This window comes from Octopus sinensis, linkage group LG30, assembly GCF_006345805.1.
Source record: "Octopus sinensis linkage group LG30, ASM634580v1, whole genome shotgun sequence".
NCBI lineage: Eukaryota > Metazoa > Mollusca > Cephalopoda > Octopoda > Octopodidae > Octopus > Octopus sinensis.
Window position 1 is genome coordinate 6,095,283 of NC_043026.1, and position 19,255 is coordinate 6,114,537.

Here is a 19,255-nt window from a genome sequence, read left to right on the forward strand (position 1 = left end):
CTTCCCCTAGCAGTGTAATCAAGCGGGCTCATATGCACCACAAAACCATACGAGAGGTTTTTCTCTCGCAGTAATTATTGCAGCAGTGTGTGTTCTGACACCAACATCCACTTTTAATCCTTCGACAGAGAAATGAAATTTCCTGGTCATCCCAGTAATTATGTCAAATATCTATCAAAAAATACAATCGGTAATTTCATCATCATCATCATCATCATTTAGCGTCCGTTCTCCATGCTGGCATGGGTTGGACGGTTCAACTGGGGTCTGGGAAGCCAGGCCCAGTCTGATCTGGCAGTGTTTCTACAGCTGGATGCCCTTCCTAATGCCAACCACTCCATGAGTGTAGTGGGTGCTTTTTACGTGCCACCGGCACGGGGGCCAGACGAAGCCGGCAATGGCCACGGTTGGATGGTGCTTTTTACGTGCCACCGGCATGGAGGCCAGTCAGGCGGCGCTGGCAACGGCCACGTTCGGATGGTTCTCTTACGTGTCACCGGCACTGGTATCACAGCTACAAATTCCATTGATGTTGATAGATTACGATTTTGATTTTGATTTTGAATTTTCACTATTCTGATTTTCACAATTTCTGTAATAAAATTGCCTCAGTAAACTTGACATATCTCAACAGAAAATAGTTCCAAACATGACACTCCTCAACAAAAGATAAATTGGTAAATAAAACTGTTTTCTGTAGTTAAGGATCATAGGCAATGTCAGAATGAATTCTTAAGGCTTATAAACCAATGTCGCCATCGATGAGAATGCAATTCTATATCTTTGAGTGAGATCGTTGCCAGAGCAACAAGCTGGCCTTCGTGCCGGTGGAACGTTAAACACACCATTCGAGCGTGATCGTTACCACATCGCCTCACTAGCACTTGTGCTGGTAGTACGGGAAACATCCTAGCGAGGTCGTCGCCAGTGCCGCTGGACTGGCTCCTGTGCAGGTGGCACATAAAAAGCACCATTTGGGCATGGCTGTTGCCAGTACCACCAAACTGGCCCCTGTGCCGGTTGCACGTAAAAGGTACCCACTACACTCTTGGAGTGGTTGGCATTTAGGAAGGGCATCCAACTGTAGAAACTCTGCCAGATCAAGATTGGAGCCTGGTGCAGCCATCTGGTTTGCCAGTCTTCAATCAAATCGTCCAACCCATGCTAGCATGGAAAGTGGACGTTAAATGATGATGATGATGATGATGACGAGATACCTAAAAAACTCCTTAAGGTGACGCTCCAGCATGGCCACAATCAAACGAGTGAAACGAGTAAAAAATAAAAGAATAAATCATTGTTTCTCTATGACTGATTTTTTAGTTTTTTGTCTTTTATTTTTTGAATTCCAAAGCCTGGTTTTGAAGATCCTTCCTATTTCCAAACTCCTGTCCTTCGCAACTGTGCAACGTCCAGCATTGAGCACAGCCACACTGGTTGCATCACAGACCTGCAGTGGTTACCCGATCACTTTGAGGTAAGTTCTATGATTATCATGGCTTGATGGACATTCTTTCAACTCTTTGTCATCACTCAGTTTTGTTAAGGCAGGAAGCTGGTAGAGTTGTTAGCATGCCGGGCGAAATGCTTAGTGGTATTTAGTCTGTCTTTACGTTGTGAGTTCGAATTCCGCCTTTCATCGACTTTGCCTTTCATCCTTTCGGGGTCGATAAATTAAGTACCAGTTACGCACTGGGGTCGATGTAATCGACTTAATACCTATGTCTGTCCTTGTTTGTCCCCTCTGTGTTTAGCCCCTTGTGGGTAGTGAAGAAGTAGGTATTTCGCCCGTTGCTATGTTCTGAGTTCAAATTCCGCGGAGGTCGACTTTGCCTTTCATCTTTTCAGGGTCGATAAATTAAGTACCAGTTGAGTACTGGGGTCGATCTAATCAGCTGGCCTCCTCCCCCAAAATATATAAGTAGCGATCGTGACACACACCACGAAGAAATGATCAAGCTCAATAACGATCTGTTAAGCAACAACAACCCCAAAAGTGTTCTATCCACTCCAATTATGAAGGAGAGGATGAGACCAATAAACTGTCCACAGTCTGTCTACCCTATGTGAAAGGCCTCTCCGAAAAAGTACAAAAGATATGTGGCCCATATGACATCAGGACAGTATTCAAGAGTAATACAGCACTTTGCAAATATCTCCTTTGAGTAAAACCATCAATAGAAGAGAATGTGACCAAAGACTGCGTGTACTCCATCCCATGCAGCTGTGGTTATACAAAGGTGAAACATGCTGCCCTCTGAAAATAAGGGTAGAGGAACATCGCAAAGCTGTGACATGAGGAGATATTGATAAATCGGGTATAGCTGACCATGTATGGAAAAACGGAGACCCCCCCCTGTGGGATGAAGTTGAAATAATAGAGAGAGAACTACCGCTGGGAAATACGAAAACTAAAAGAAGCAGCACATATGGTCTTTACATTCTCTGTTCAAATTCTGCTGAGCTCCACTTTGCCTTTCATCGTTTTGGAGCTGATTAAATAAATACCAGTTGAACCCTGGGGTCAATGTAATCGACTTAGCTCCTCCTCAGAAATTGCCGGCCTTGTTCCAAAATCTGAAACCATTATTATTATTGTTGTTGTTGTTTTGGTTGTTGTTATGGTTAAGGTGGTGAGTCATGGCTTGGAGTTTAACTGCTCTTTCTAGTGAGTCAGATATTCTATTTTCTGGGTATCTCTTATGGTGTTTGAACGTACACTGTATTCTCTGTATAATGTATAGTCTACTGACTAAATCCTTTTCCTTCTCGGTAGACCACTGGTAGCTAAGAATTTTTTCGATAAATATTCTTGCAAACCTAAGATTTTAGTTAATGATTAAAGGCGTCTCTGTGGCGCAATCGGTAAGCGCGTTCAGCTGTCAACCAAAAGGTTGGTGGTTCAAGCCAACCCAAAGACGATTAAACAAATTTATAGGCGCAGGAGTGGCTGTGTGGTAAGTAGCTTGCTAACCAACCACATGGTTCCGGGTTCAGTCCCACTGCGTGGCACCTTAGGCAAATGTCTTCTGCTATAGCCTCGGGCCGACCAAAGCCTTGTGAGTGGATTTGGTAGACGGAAACTGAAAGAAGCCCGTCGTATATATGTATATATATATATATATGTATGTGTGTTTGTGTTTGTCCCCCTAGCATTGCTTGACAACCGATGCTGGTGTGTTTATGTCCTCGTCACTTAGCGGTTCGGCAAAAGAGACCGATAGAATAAGTACTGGGCTTACAAAGAATAAGTCCTGAGGTCGAGTTGCTCGACTAAAGGCGGTGCTCCAGCATGGCCGCAGTCAAATGACTGAAACAAGTAAAAGAGTAAAAGAAAAAAGAGTAAAAAATATTTATCTATTTTTCCAGATATCCAGATATGGCATTCCTACAGAAAATCATGAAGGACAATGCTGTCAGCTGATGACCTGTGGTGGTGATTTGTGAGTTTTCAATTTATTGATGCTGTGGGCTTCTTATACTATTATTATATACTATTATTATATAACCCTACATCAAACCAGGGTCCATATCGCCCTTCGGCCCCACAGATGATCTTGCTGATGACAATTTATGTAGAATAATTTGCTTATTCTTCTAAAATACACAAAATATCTTAACAATCTTTTCTTATACATCATCATCAACATCAACATTTAACGTCTGTTTTTCCATGTTGGCATGGGTTGGACAGCTTGACAGGAGCTGGCAAAGTCAGGGCCTGCATCAGCTTCTACAGACTGTTTTGGTATGCCTTCTACAGCTGGATGCCCTTCCTAATGCCAACCACTCCACAGAGTGTACTGGGTGTTTTTTAATGTGGAACCTGCACCAATGCATTTTTGTGTGGCACCATCACCTGTGCTTTTTACGTGGCACCATCACCTGTGCTTTTCCCATAACCCAGCACCAGTGCTTTTAATTCCTAATAATATCTTTATATATAAAATTGAAGTTGTGTGTGTGAGACTCTGTCTCCTCCGATTTAGATTCCTAACTACTCCCACATTTTGCGGTGCAGTTTAACCAAAACCGGGTATCTTATAGTCGTCATTCATATCGAGCCCTTCTGGGTATTAGCGCGTGTCTACGATGAGTCTACGATTTAAAAAAAATTTACCATCATTTTTCCGCATTTTTAATGAATTTTGCTCGGGTTATATAAGGGAAGTAACTCTCTAAAAATGCTTGTATAGTTATTTTCCTTACAAACCCGAGCAACGCCAGGCGATACTGCTAGTTTAAATATAAAAACATAAGATTTTTTAAACATCAAAACATCAAATGGTGAGAAGGGTCTATCTGAATAAAATAATAATTGAAGGGGCCCAAAGGCAAAAAAATAGTTGGAGACCCCTAATTTCAGATGAGAAATTCTTAAATGCAACATTCTTCATAATTTCACTTCATACAGTTTTTGCAAGTTGTTGTCACAAAACCATTTCTTTCTTTGTGGTTTTTTTTTTTTCCAGTCAGGTATATTTCTGGGACATTCGAAACCCCAAATCACAGAGTCATGATGCCGAGAAAATGGCAGAAGTTTTGCGCGACAGAAACAAAGTTGGTCTTCCAGACACATTCCAGTACCTGGATCTCACCTGGAAACCTTTAATGAGGGTACATTTACCTTTTATTTATTTATTTATTTATTTATTTATTTTTTAACTTATTTCTGTTATTAGACTGTGCACATGCTGGAGCACTACCGCAAAAGAATTTGGGTGGGGGGAACGAATCATTTTTTTAAAAACCTGGTACTTATTTTGTTGATGTCTTTTCCCAAACTGCTAAGTCGCAGACATATAAACACACCTCCACCAATTGTCAAGAACTGACAAGTGACAAACACTGACACAAAGATACACACACACACACACATGACAGGCTTCTTTCAGTTTCCTTGACAAGGCTTCGGCTGGCAGGGGCCATAATATAAGACACTTGCCCAAGATGTCACACAGTGAGATTGAACCTGGAACCATGTGGTTGGGAACCAAACTTTTATCACACAGCCACACCTGCTCATTACGTATATATACATACTCTTTTATTCTTTTACTTGTTTCAGTCATTTGACTGCGGCCATGCTGGAGCACCGCCTTTTAGTCAACCCCAGGACTTAGTCTTTGTAAGCCTAGTACTTATTATATCGGCCTCTTTTTGCCGAACCGCTAAGTTATGAGGATGTAAACACACCAGCATCGGTTGTCAAGCGATGTTGGGGGGGACAAACACGAACGGACAAACACACATATACATATATAAAAATCGGCATGAACTTTCCGGACAACCCAAGTAAAAAAGACCACCCAGTCCATTATGTAATGTGGTCGGCAATCGGAAAAGCATCCAGCTGTAAAAAGAAAACATAGGCGCAGGAGTGGCTGTGTGGTAAGTAGCTTGCTAACCAACCACATGGTTCCGGGTTCAGTCCCACTGCGTGGCACCTTGGGGCAAGTGTCTTCTGCTATAGCCCCGGGCCGACCAATGCCTTGTGAGTGGATTTGGAGGATGGAAACTGAAAGAAGCCTGTCGTATATGTGTATATATGTATATATATATATATGTGTGTGTGTGTGTTTGTGTGTCTGTGTTTGTCCTCCATGCATTGGTTGACAACTGATGTTGGTGTGTTTACGTCCCCGTAACTTAGCGGTTCGGCAAAATAGACCGATAGAATAAGTACTGGGCTTACAAAGAATAAGTCCTGGGGTCGAGTTGCTCGACTAAAGGCGGTGCTCCAGCATGGCCACAGTCAAATGACTGAAACAAGTAAAAGAATAAAAAAGTAAAGAGAGTGGAGCTTGGTGCTCTCCTCTGGCTCACCAGCTCCTTGTGAAACCGTCCAACCCACGCCAGCACGGAAAATGGATGTTGAATGGGTGTTAAATGATGACGGTAATGATGATGATGATGATGATGGTGGTGGTGGTGGTGGTGGTGGTGTGGTGGTGGTGGTGGTGGTGGCGGTGGTGGCGGTGGCGGCGGCGGCGGCGAAGATGTTGATGATGATGAGGATGATGATAATGGTGATGATGATGATGAGGATGATGATAATGGTGATGATGATGATGGTGGTGGTGGTGGCTGGGGTGGTGGTGGTGGTGGTGAAGATGATAATGATGATGATGATAATGGTGATGATGATGATGATGACGATGATGATGATGATGCTGATGGTAATGATGATGATGATGATGATGATGGTGATGATGATGGTAATGATGATGATGATGATGATGATGACTGGGCTAATTTAGGTTTTCTAAGATTAAATATTGAAATTTGCAGGTTCAAGTGACCAAACCCGACTGTAACAAGGACTGTGCCATCATGAAGTTCAGCATCGGCGAACGACAAGGGGACAGGTCGTGTAAGTAGTCTGGCCATCCTTCTCTCTCTCTTTCTTCCTACCTGTCTGCTTCTCTTCCTTTCTCTCCCTCTCCCCTTCTCTCTTTTTCTGTCTCTCTATCTTCATCTCTCTCTCTCTCTCACACACATGCATATATATATATATATATATATATTATATATATAATATATATATATATATATATATACATATATATATATATAGAATGGTTGTATACTGTCAATCTAACAAGAACGTGACAGTAGGGGGTACACCACCGTTGTATAGCCCTAGGAGGCATCGAACGCCTCCTGACAGCTTCGACACATTTTTTTTCCCTGTGTCCTTATATACATATACGAAGGGGAGTATATACATATACTCTAGGCCGATGAAGGACAATGATCCTGAAACACGGTGTCCCTAGATGCAGTTCCGGCGGCCGGGGGTGTTTGTCTCCCCTTCGTATATGTATATAAGGACACAGGGAAAAAAATGTGTCGAAGCCATCAGGAGGCGTTCGATGCCTCCTAGGGCTATACAACGGTGGTGTACCTCCTACTGTCACGTTCTTGTTAGATTGACAGTATACAACCATTCTATCGCCCCACCACCGTACATGTCTCTACGAGAAATTTAGAAATTCAATATTTCTTATATATATATATATATATATATATATATATATATATATATATACACACACACAATGGGCTTCTTTCAGTTTCAGCCTACCAAATCCACTCTCAAGGCTTTGGTCAACCCAAGGCTATTGAAGAAGACACTTGCCCAAGGTGTCAAGCAGTGGGACTGAACCCAGAACCATGTGGTTGGGAAGCAAGATTCTTACCACACAGCCACTCCTGTATGTCTGTATGTGTGTGTGTATATATGTATATATACATATGTATGTATGATATGTATGTATGTATGTATGTATGTATGATATGTATGTATGTATGTATGTATGTATATATATGTATGTATATATGGATGTATATATGTATGTATGCATGTGTGTGTATGTGTATATGTATATATGTTTGTATGTATGTAAGTATATATGTGTGAATGTATGTATGTATGCATATATGTATGTATGTATGAATGTATGTATGTATGAAAGTATGTGTGAATGTATGAAAGTATGTATGTATGTATGTATGTATGTATGTATGTATGTATGTATGTATGTATGTATGTGTGAATGTATGTATGTATGTATGTATGTATGTATGTCATTGTATGTATGTATGTATGCATGTATGTGTATGTGTATGTGTATATGTATGTACGTACGTACGTATGTATGTCATTGTATGTATATGTGTATGTATGGCCATCAAATGGTTTGATCCTGTATCAGAGATGAATTGCATTTCTCTTTTCTATTGTGAGGCAGCCAAGAAATCGGATGAAGAGATCAAGAGAAGTGATGAGGGAGGCTTCAAGAGCCATCATCTCGCTAAGGACAAGAAAGTTCTCACTTCGGTCAACACAAACTTCTACGTCGGAACAGAGGTGACGGTTTTGTTGCATCCTTCCATGTTTATCTTTTATCTTTCCTTTCGTCTCCTCTCATGCCTCCCCGTCACTTGTGATTAACAGGGACTCAGTCGACTACGACGATGAGGGTTCCGGTTGATCCGATCCATGGAACATCCTGCTTGTGTCATTAACATGCAAGTGGCCGAGTACTCCACAGACACATGAACCCATAACATAGTTCTCAAGGCATTCCATTGGTTATGATGATGAAAATTCCAGTTGATCCGATCAATGGAGCATCCTGCTAGTGTAATTAACATGCAAGTGGCTGAGTACCCCACAGACACACGTATCATTATCATAATTCTCAAGGCTTTCCATTGGTTATGATGATGAAAATTCCAGTTGATCCGATCAATGGAACATCCTGCTCGTGAAATTAACGTGCAAGTGGCTGAGTACTCCACAGACATGCGTACCCATAACATAGTTCTCAAGGCATTCCATTGGTTATGATGATGGGTGTTCCAGTTGATCCGACCAATGGAACAGCCAGCTCATGAAATTTAAGTGCAAGTGGCTGAGTACTCCACAGACATGCGTACCCTTAACATAGTTCTCAAGACATTCCATTGGTTATGATGATGAAAATTCCAGTTGATCCGACCAATGGAACAGCCTGCTCGTGAAATTTAAGTGCAAGTGGCTGAGTAAACCACAGACACACATAGTCTTAACATAGCTCTTAGGGAGATCCAGCGTAACACAGAATGTGACAAGGCTGGTCCCCCATGAATTACAGGTACTTTTCATTTTTGCCAGCTGATTGGACTGAAGCAATGTGGAATAAAGTGTCTTGCTCAAGGACACGTCATGCATCACCAGGAATTGAACCCACAGCCTTATGACTTTGAGGTGGGAACCCAATCACCAAACCACATGGCTTCATGAAAGCTACAATAAGGTCACACCTCCACCCCTTTCTCAACCACCCTTCTTTTGCAACATCCTCACCACACCCCAAGGAATATGCACCCCATGACACATGACACCCACACACTTCCCCTGTACTCAATCCTTGTACACAGATACCCTCCTATACATGAACTCACCATCTCACCCCTTCCTCTCTTCCAAACTCCTCCCCATAAAACCAGATTCCCACCATCTATATTTAAGAGATGAGGAATTATCTACATTATTTACATTATTTACATTATTTACACTTGATGGATATTTGTCCTCATCTTGTTTGTTGTTAACACAACGTTTCGGCTGATAAACCCTCCAGCCTTCATCAGGTGTCTTGGGGAAATAATCATCATCATCATCATCGTTTAACGTCCGTTCTCCATGCTAGCATGAGTTGGACGGTTCGACCGGGGATCTGGGAAGCCAGGAGGCTGCACCAGGCTCCAGTCTGATCTGGCAGAGTTTCTACAGCTGGATGCCCTTCCTAACGCCAACCACTCCGTGAGTGTAGTGGGTGCTTTTTACGTGCCACCTGCACAGGTGCCAGGCGAGGCTGGCAACGGCCAGTCAGATTGGTGCATTTTACGTGCCACCGGCACGGAAGATAACATTGAAAACTACCTTAGGAATGAGAACCCAGGTTTGAAATTTCCCCAAGACACCTGATGAAGGCTGGAGGGTATAACAGCTGAAACATTGTGTTAACAACAAACAAGATGAGGACAAATATCCGTCAAATGTAAATAGTGTAAATAATTCCTCATCTCTTAATTATAGAACTGAAGAAATTAATTGCAAATTAATTTTGAAATGCTTCATGTCTTTTAGTTTGGAGAATTATTCTACCTGGATTGGGTTCCACGAAGAGACACCGATTCCGGAAGGCTGCAGAGTGAGTAGAATTTGGTCATTTGGTTTTTGGTTTTTTTTCTTTTTTTTTGTGTGTCTGGGTGGTTAAGAAGTTTGCTTGGTAATTAAGTGGTTCCAGGTTCAGTCCCACTGTGTGGCACCTTGAGAAATTGTCTTTTACTATGGACCCGTGGCCAAACAGTGGTTCACGAGTGGATTTGGCTAACAGGAACTGCATGGAAGCCTATTACCTATGTGTACTTATTATTCCATCGGTCTCTTTTGCCAAACCGCTAAGTTACGGAAACATAAACACACTATCATCAGTTGCAAGCGATGATGGGAGGACAAACACAGACACACAAACATACATACACATACATACATATATATATACAACAGGCTTCTTTCAGTTTCCGTCTACCAAATCCACTCAGATGATTTGGTAGACAGAAACCGAAAGAAGCTTGTCATGTGTGTGTGTGTGTGCACGTCTTTGTGTCTTGTGTTTGTCCCCCACCTTTGCTCGACTAAAGGTGTGTAGATTGAAGGAAATTTAGGCTATTATTTCTAGCAAATAGTGTGACCACATTGAGGTCTCCTTCTCTCATGTCTTCTGCTGATTATTTTTCTTCTTAACCCTTTCGTTACCATATTTCTGTTGAGATGCTCTGTGTTTCTTTCAATTAATCTTAAATATAACAAAGAATTTATTAGTGTTAGGAACATAAATTGTGACTAAAGTTTGGTGGAAGATTTTAATTCAGAACTTTTGAAAACAAGACATTTGTACAACAGAGCCAGAGGTGGTTTCGGCCGGGTTGGTATCGAAAGAGTTAAACACACTTCTACATTTGGGCAGATGCACATTACAAGCAGTTGGAAGGGTGTGGATTGAAGGAAATTTAGGCTATTATTTCTAGCATATACAGCGACCACATTGAGGTCTCTTTCTCTCATGTCTTCTGCTGATTATTTTTCTTTTTAACCCTTTTGTTACCATATTTCTGTTGAGTTGTTCTGTGTTTCTTTCAATTTATTTTAAATATAACAAAGAATTTAGTAAAATAACTTCGTTATCGTTAAGCTAGTGTTAGGAACATAAATTGTGACTAAGGTTTGGTGGAAGATTTTTATTCAAAACTTATGAAAACAAGACATTTGTACTACATTGGTTTCCACTGGGTTGGTAGCGAAAGGGTTAAAGTCTACACAGAAGAGTTGATAAGAAAGTTATTTAAATGGTTTCGTTTCAGCTGAGAAACCCAAATTCTGCAGTGAAATGCACACTGGACCAGTTTGTGCTCTGAAGAGGTCATACTTCAACAAACAAATCGTCCTCATGGTTGGAGGCTGGAGATCATCGTTATGGAAAGAAGGGGTTCATGTAAGTAGGGTCCAAGACAAATTTCACCACAACCACCACCACAACCACCACCACAAGCATCACCACTGCCGCTACTACCACCATCACCTCCACCCCCACCACTACCACAACCACCGCCACCATCACCTCCACCACAACCACCACCACAAGCATCACCACTGCCGCTACTACCACCATCACCTCGACCTCCACCACAACCACAACCACCGCCACCATCACCTCCACCACAAGCATCACCACTGCCGCTACTACCACCATCACCTCCACCCCCACCACTACCACAACCACCGCCGCCATCACCTCCACCACAACCACCACCACCATCACCTCCACCATCACCTCCACCACAACCACAACCACAAGCATCACCACTGCTGCTACTACCACCATCACCTCCACCCCCACCACTACCACAACCACCGCCACCATCACCTCCACCACAAGCATCAACACTGCCACTACTACCACCATCACCTCCACCTCCACCGCAACCACAACCACTGCCACCATCACCTCCACCACAAGCATCACCACTGCCGCTACTACCACCATCACCTCCACCTCCACCACAACCACCGCCACCATCACCTCCACCACAAGCATCAACAGTGCCGCTACTACCACCATCACCTCTACCTCCACCACAACCACTGCCACCATCACCTCCACCACAAGCATCACCACTGCCGCTACTACCACCATCACCTCCACCTCCACCACAACCACTGCCACCATCACCTCCACCACAAGCATCACCACTGCCGCTACTACCACCATCACCTCTACCTCCACCACAACCACAACCACTGCCACCATCACCTCCACCACAAGCATCACCACTGCCGCTACTACCACCATCACCTCTACCTCCACCACAACCACAACCACTGCCACCATCACCTCCACCACAAGCATCAACACTGCCACTACTACCACCATCACCTCCACCTCCACCGCAACCACAACCACTGCCACCATCACCTCCACCACAAGCATCAACACTGCCACTACTACCACCATCACCTCCACCCCCACCACTACCACAACCACTGCCACCATCACCTCCATCATTTCTTACCAGTCGCTTCCTACTTGTCTTTTTTAAATGTCCCCATTAATTCACTTTCCCCCTTTTTTCTATTTCACTCACTCTCTAGCTCGGTCCCCTCTACATGACCCCTTCAATGCCCACCAACGTCATCGATGGCTGCTGGTCCTTAACTCGAGCCGGTGTCTTCTTCGTAGCTCGGATAGACGGTACCATAGATGTTTGGGACCTGCTCGACAGAACCCACGAACCATTCCTCTCTCAGAATGTTACACCTTTCGCTGTCTACAGTATTTCTCTCTATGAATTCTCAGGTAAGTTGCCCTCGTTATCGTTTTGGCCAAGATCTTCCCTGATCGTTTTCATTCTCTTCTTTTATTCGTTTCAGTCATTTGACTGGGACAGCGTTTCTCAACCAGGAAATTCTGGAAATTTTCTTTGTAGAATTATTATCAGCGCAGGAGTGGCTGTGTGGTAAGTAGCTTGTTTACCAACCACATGGTTCTGGGTTCAGTCCCACTGCGTGGCACCTTTGGCAAGTGTCTTCTACTATAGCCCCGGGCCGACCAATGCCTTGTGAGTGGATTTGGTAGACGGAAACTGAAAGAAGCCCATCCTATATATGTATATATATATATGCATGTGTGTGTTTGTGTGTCTGTGTTTGTCCCCCCTAGCATTGCTCGACAACCGATGCTGGTGCGTTTACATCCCCGTTACTTAGCAGTTCGGCAAAAGAATCCGATAGAATAAGTACTGGGGTTACAAAAGAATAAGTCCTGGGGTCGAGTTGCTCGATTAAAGGCGGTGCTCCAGCATGGCCGCAGTCAAATGACTGAAACAAGTAATAGAGTAAAAAGAGTAAAAGAGAGCTTGCTTGTCCTTCCATACAAGATTGTCCCTTGTGGCGAGCTGGCAGAACCGTTAGCAGGTCGGGCGAAATGCTTAGTGGTATTTCGTCTGCCGTTACGTTCTGAGTTCAAGTTCCGCCAAGGTCGACTTTGCCTTTCATCCTTTCGGGGTCGATTAAATAAGTACCAGTTACGCATTGGGGTCGATGTAATCGACTTAATCCCCTTTGGCTGTCCTTGTTCGTCCCATCTGTGTTTAGCCCCTTGTGGGTAGTAAAGAAATAAGAAAATGTGCCTCAATAAACTTCTCCCAAGGCATGGAAGCATGGGAAAGAGAATATTAACACAATGACGATGACGATGACGGCGACGATGATGACGACGACGATGATAATGACGATGATGATGATGACGACGATGACGACGATGATGATGATAACGACGACGACGGCGATGATAATGATGATGATGACAATGACGATGATGACGATGATGATGATGACGACAACGACGACGACAATGACGATGATGATGACGATGATGACGATGATGATGATGATGATGACGATGATGATGATGATGATGATGATGAAGATGATGATGGTGATGATGACAATGATGATGATGACGATGATGATGACGATGACGATGACGATGACGATGATGATGACGATGACGATGATGATGATGATGATGACGATGATGACGATAATGATGACGATGATGATGATGATGATGATGATGATGATGATGACGATGACGATGATGATGATGATGATGACGGTGACGATGACGATGACGATGACGATGATGATGATGATGATGATGACAACGATGATGATGTTAGGATTTTAAGATTTAAGCGAGATTTGGCTGCTATTTGTAGCATGTCAAACAACCACATAGAGACTTTCTTGTTTATGTTGTTTTTTTTTGTTTTATATTTTTCAGCGAAACGCCAACTGCTGGCTGTGGGCGACACCTCGGGGACTTTGCATGTCTTGGAAGTGCCGCGCTGTTTTATGGTTGGTCCACACAACGAGGTGAGTCGCATGACAGTGTCGTCTCCAACTTGTCCGTCTAACCCTCTGCCATTCCGATTCCTCTATCAAACCCAATGCTTCTTTGTCCACAGAGTTTGCAATTAATCATGAAATCAAAATCGATCAACATGAATGGAAATTGTAGCTGTGATACCAGTGCCGGTGGCACATAAGGGAACCATCCGAACGTGGCCGTTGCCAGCGCCGCCCCGACTGGCTTCTGTGCTGGTGGCACGTAAAAAGCACCATCCGATCATGGCTGTTGCCAGCCTCGCAAGCACCATCTGACCGTGGCTATTTGCCAGCCTGGCCTGGCCTCTGTGCCGGTGGCACATAAAAAGCACCATCCGATCGTGGCCGTTTGCCAGCCTCGCCTGGCCATTTGCCAGCCTGGCCTGGCCTCTGTGCCGGTGGCACGTAAAAAGCACCATCCGATCGTGGCCGTTTGCCAGCCTCGCCTAGCCTCTGTGCCGGTGGCACGTAAAAAGCACCATCCGATCGTGGCCGTTTTCCAGCCTCGCCTGGTCTCCGTGCTGGTGGCACGTAAAAAGCACCATCCGAATGTGGCCGTTGTCAGCCCTGCCCCGACTGGCTTCCGTGCTGGTGGCACGTAAAAAGCACCATCCGTTCATGGCTGTTTGCCAGCCTCATCTGGCACCTGTGCCGGTGGCACGTAAAAAGCACCCACTACACTCATGTAGTGGTTGGCGTTAGGAAGGGCATCCAGCCGTAGAAACATTGCCAGATCAGACTGGGCCTGGTGCAGCTTTCTGGCTTCCCAGACCCCAGTTGCACCGTCCAACCCATGCTAGCATGGAAAATGGACGCTAAACGATGATGATGATGATGATTATCTCATGGCTTTGAAATTTCAATGATCTGACTGTTTATTTTTAGAATGACATTGTAGGGTAAATGTGAAAGGTCAGATATGGTCAGTATGAACATAAAACCAGGTAGGATATTTGGGCCTGGAAAAGGCTGGTTTTTATGCTAAATGGTGAAAGAGAGCAGAGAGGTTTTTTGAGGAAAGATTTGGCTGTTATAGAAGCTCCCTCATTTGTTCACGTGGTCCCTATTTTAACCCTTTAGCATTCAGATGACCCTGCCAGGTGTAATGCTTATTTATTGACATTGTTTTCAATTAATCCACACCCAATGCCACACCCAGTTCCCCACCTAGTGTCACACCCAATACCACACCCAATGCAACACCCAATGTCACACTCAATGTCACACCCAGTCCCACACCCAGTGCCACACCCAGTTCCACACCCAGTGCCACACCCAATACCACACCCAATGCGACACCCAATGTGACACCCAATGTCACACTCAATGCCACACCTAGTTCCACACCCAATTCTGCACTCAACTCCACACCCAATGCCACACCCAATGCCACACTCAATGCCATGCCCAAGTCCATACCCAGTGTCACACTCAATGTCACATCCAATGCCACACCCAATACCACACCCAGTTCCACACCCAGTGCGCCACCCAATGCCACCAAATTTCAAGCAGGAGCTATAACAAAAGTTTTTCCCTTAAGATTTCTAATTGAATTAACGAGTGAGTTTAATACTTTAGAGGAATTTACCATTTCCGATAGCTGTGCAGTGTCCGTTCCAGCAGACTCGGAATACCTGTCCCTGGTAGATATTATTAGTGACTGACTCACCGTAACACCTTTGCTTGTTTTTTTCCAGCTGAATACCTTTAATCATTACATTGAGCGAGAGGTGAAGAGGCTGGCTTACATCAACGAAAGATGGAACGTTCACGAGAATGAAAGGTATCGAAAAAAACCTACCAGGAAACCTACTGTAAGTGTGTTTCATGTATTTTATTTAAATTTCCTCCATTCAATTAACCCCTTACCCAACAATTATTTTGAAAATAAATGTATTTTTTCAGACATATTTTTTAATTGTTTTATTTTACTATGTTTTGAATGGTGATTTCGAGGTATATTTCAAACCTTATTTATTATGAATTTTAATTCAATAATATTGATTTTAAAATACCACTTTGGGCAGAAACGAGTTAACCCGTTTTTTTCATAAATTATATTACTTTTACAAAAAATCATCAGATGTATCCAACCCTCCAAGAGAAGCTTCATAATCGCTATCATCATCAGAGCTCGACATGGTGGGGTTATAATATAAAGGTATAAAAAAAACAACGTAAAAACAAAGTGAATACTTCTATTCATAAAATGTGCCTTCCAACCCTTCGACTGTCTCCAGGTGACTAAATCATACTCGGTCTTCAATGCCTTACTCAAGCGAAAGGTGGCAGAAATCGTCACTGCCAGACGTATAAAGTGAGCGAATATACTCGTATATGTCAAAAAAGAGTTTATAATAGACAAAGGAACTCGTTTGCTGTCGATTTTGGCGAGTCTATCTTTTGACGAGTTAACTCGCCAGAGATAGAAAAACACGATTTCGGTCAAAACGCATATATTCGTTTCTGCCGGGTAAGGGGTTAAACAATTAACGACCAAATTTTTTCCCATTCTCTCAAAAGGTTACCTGTTCAGGTGACGTAAACCAGTGCTTCTCAAACTACCTGGTGGGGGCGTAACAGCAGTTTTTTTTTTCCCCCCAACGTGCCAGGGACGCTTTTACTCTTTTTTACTCTTTTCTGTGTTTCAGTCTTTTGACTGTGGCCATGCTGGGGCATCGCCTTTAGTCGAGCAAATCAACCCCAGGACTTATTCTTTTTTGTAAGCCCAGTACTTATTCTATCAGTCTCTTATTGCCGAACCGCTAAGTGACGGGGACGTAAACACACCAGCATCGCTAGGGGGACAAACACAGACACACAAACATATACACACACACACACCACACACACACACATACACCACACACACACCACACACACCACACACACACACCACACACCACACACACACACTACACGCACACCACACACACACCACACACACACACACACCACACACGCACACACATACACCACATGCACCACACACACACACACACCAGGCCCTCCATATTGATGAGCTATTGTTGTTCTTGTGCACTTGCAGAATCTCCAGCCAATACTGTTAATTGAAGAAGAGAACCTAACAAAGAACATCGCCCTGTACAACACTTACCTCACCAAAGAAGCCGCTGTGCTGAAGAAGATGGGACTGAACAAAGACCAGGAGACACAAGAGAAGCAACAGCCGCAGCAGGAACCACCGGCAGAGGAAGCAGAAGCAACCACCAAATGAAAACTGAGAAATGGTAGCTCTTACTTCTCAACATGGATTCAGAAAGCCATGTCTGTCTGTCTGTCTGCCCATCCATCTGTCAATCTATTTATCTCTTAATCTGTCTGCAAAAAGTAGGAAAACACAAATTTTACATATAGTTCATACTTTGTGCTCTACAGCTGTTTCGTTAAGATAAACATCGCCCCAAATTTATATGGGTGTGTGAATGTGTATGTGGTTGTATGTGTGTGTGTGTGTGTGTGCACATGTTTGTGTATGTGCATGTGTGTGTGTGTACATAAAACATTTTCATCAGTTGACATAATATTACAGGTGTATATATATATATATATATATATATATATATACACACATATAAATAAATAAATGTAAATATATATATATATTTGAAAAGAAACACATGAGTTGATATATATATATATGGAAAAAAAATCTAGGTAGAAAATGCTAAAATAATTTTATAAAAAACATTTCAGTACCAGTTTTGGTCATTTCAACTGTATGGAAAACAATTAAATTTGGGAAAAATTAAAACAAAATTTTTTTTAAAAGTATATTTGCATAGTATTCAAATACAAGGGGCATTTTCCTTCTTTCTGCCTATCTCTGTCTCTCTTGTTTACTCTTGTAGGTTCGAGGTCGTTGTGAATTCTTGTATATATATATATGCTAGAACGGGACGACACTGCATAGTGCCAAAGATCCCAGCAATGCCATCATGCCTCAGGACCAGCTTCTGCAACAGCCTGGGTTTCAAGGGCCCACAGCTTTTTAATATTCTCCCAAAGAGTCTGAGGAACTTGCACAAAGTAGATGTAGCGGTTTTTAAATCAAAGATGGACATCTTCCTGTCGAGTGTCCCAGATGAACCTACCTCACGGCAAGAGGTGCAAATGAGAGTAGCTGTATCAAACTCCATTCTTCACCAAGTGCCACATATTAGACAAGGTTCTTCACAATAACAGTAGAGCACAAAATGGCAGTGCATCAGCATGGCCGCAGCTCCGAGCTGAAACTAGAAAAAAAAAATATATATATATATATAACTATATATATATATATAACTATATATATATATATAACTATATACATATATATATATATATATATATATATATATATATATATATATTACTAAATTCTTTCTTATACTTAATGTAATTAAAAGAAACACAGAGCATCTCAAAATAAACAGAGCAACGAAAGAGTTAATCCTTTATCTGTGGAATTTAATTTCCTGGTTATTCCAGTAATGATGCTAAACATATTCCAAAACAGACACAATTGGTATTTTCTGCAAGTCTTGCTGCTTCAGTAAACTTCATATATCTCAACTAAAGATAGATTGATATACAAAACTACTTCCAAAAGTTAAATAGAACAAACATTGAGAGCATATATGCGATATTTGCTGTAAAAGTTTTAAGGAATAGCCTCCTCATTGAATTTGAATTCAAGTGGTTGAATATTCCACAGAAACATTCACTGTTATTGTAATTCCCAGGGAGAATCAGGGGCCTACTATGTGTGAAGTTAAGCATTTGAATTACAGTATAGTGGGTGGAGAGAGAGAGAGAAAGAGGTTGAGATTGAGACATGCAGGGACAGAGATAGAGGTTAGAAGCACATAGGGGAGAGAGAAAGTGAGTGTGGAATAAAGGAAGGAGCAAATGTTTAGAGCATGTATAAGAAGGTATTAAGAATTTAAGGCGGCGAGCTGGCAGAAACGTTAGCACACCGGGCGAAATGCTTAGTGGTATTTCGTCTGCCGTTACATTCTGAGTTCAAATTCCGCCGGTGTCGACTTTGCCTTTCATCCTTTTGGGGTCGATTAAATAAGTACCAGTTACGCACTGGGGTCGATGTAATCGACTTAATTCGTTTGTCTGTCCTTATTTGTCCTCTCTGTGTTTAGCCCCTTGTGGGTAGTAAAGAAATAGGTATTTCTTCTGCCTTTACATTCTGAGTTCAAATTCTGCCGAGGTCGACTTTGCCTTTCATCCTTTCGG

The 19,255-nt window shown here is 42.7% G+C and overlaps 1 protein-coding gene across 1 annotated transcript in view; it reads left to right on the forward strand.

Moving 5' to 3' along the window:
- The window catches only part of LOC115226749 (WD repeat-containing protein 63-like), a 38,603-nt gene extending 21,150 nt beyond the window's left edge, over window positions 1–17,453 (forward strand). Inside the window, exons 14-24 of the mRNA XM_036515369.1 lie at window positions 1,355–1,477; window positions 3,370–3,443; window positions 4,473–4,617; window positions 6,292–6,373; window positions 7,755–7,873; window positions 9,641–9,704; window positions 10,918–11,048; window positions 12,206–12,410; window positions 13,899–13,990; window positions 15,703–15,819; window positions 17,055–17,453. Of these exons, the coding sequence (XP_036371262.1) occupies window positions 1,355–1,477; window positions 3,370–3,443; window positions 4,473–4,617; window positions 6,292–6,373; window positions 7,755–7,873; window positions 9,641–9,704; window positions 10,918–11,048; window positions 12,206–12,410; window positions 13,899–13,990; window positions 15,703–15,819; window positions 17,055–17,243 (1,341 nt within the window). The 3' untranslated portion in view covers window positions 17,244–17,453. The remainder of the gene's footprint in view (window positions 1–1,354; window positions 1,478–3,369; window positions 3,444–4,472; window positions 4,618–6,291; window positions 6,374–7,754; window positions 7,874–9,640; window positions 9,705–10,917; window positions 11,049–12,205; window positions 12,411–13,898; window positions 13,991–15,702; window positions 15,820–17,054) is intronic.
- The last annotated feature ends 1,802 nt before the right edge of the window (window positions 17,454–19,255 follow it).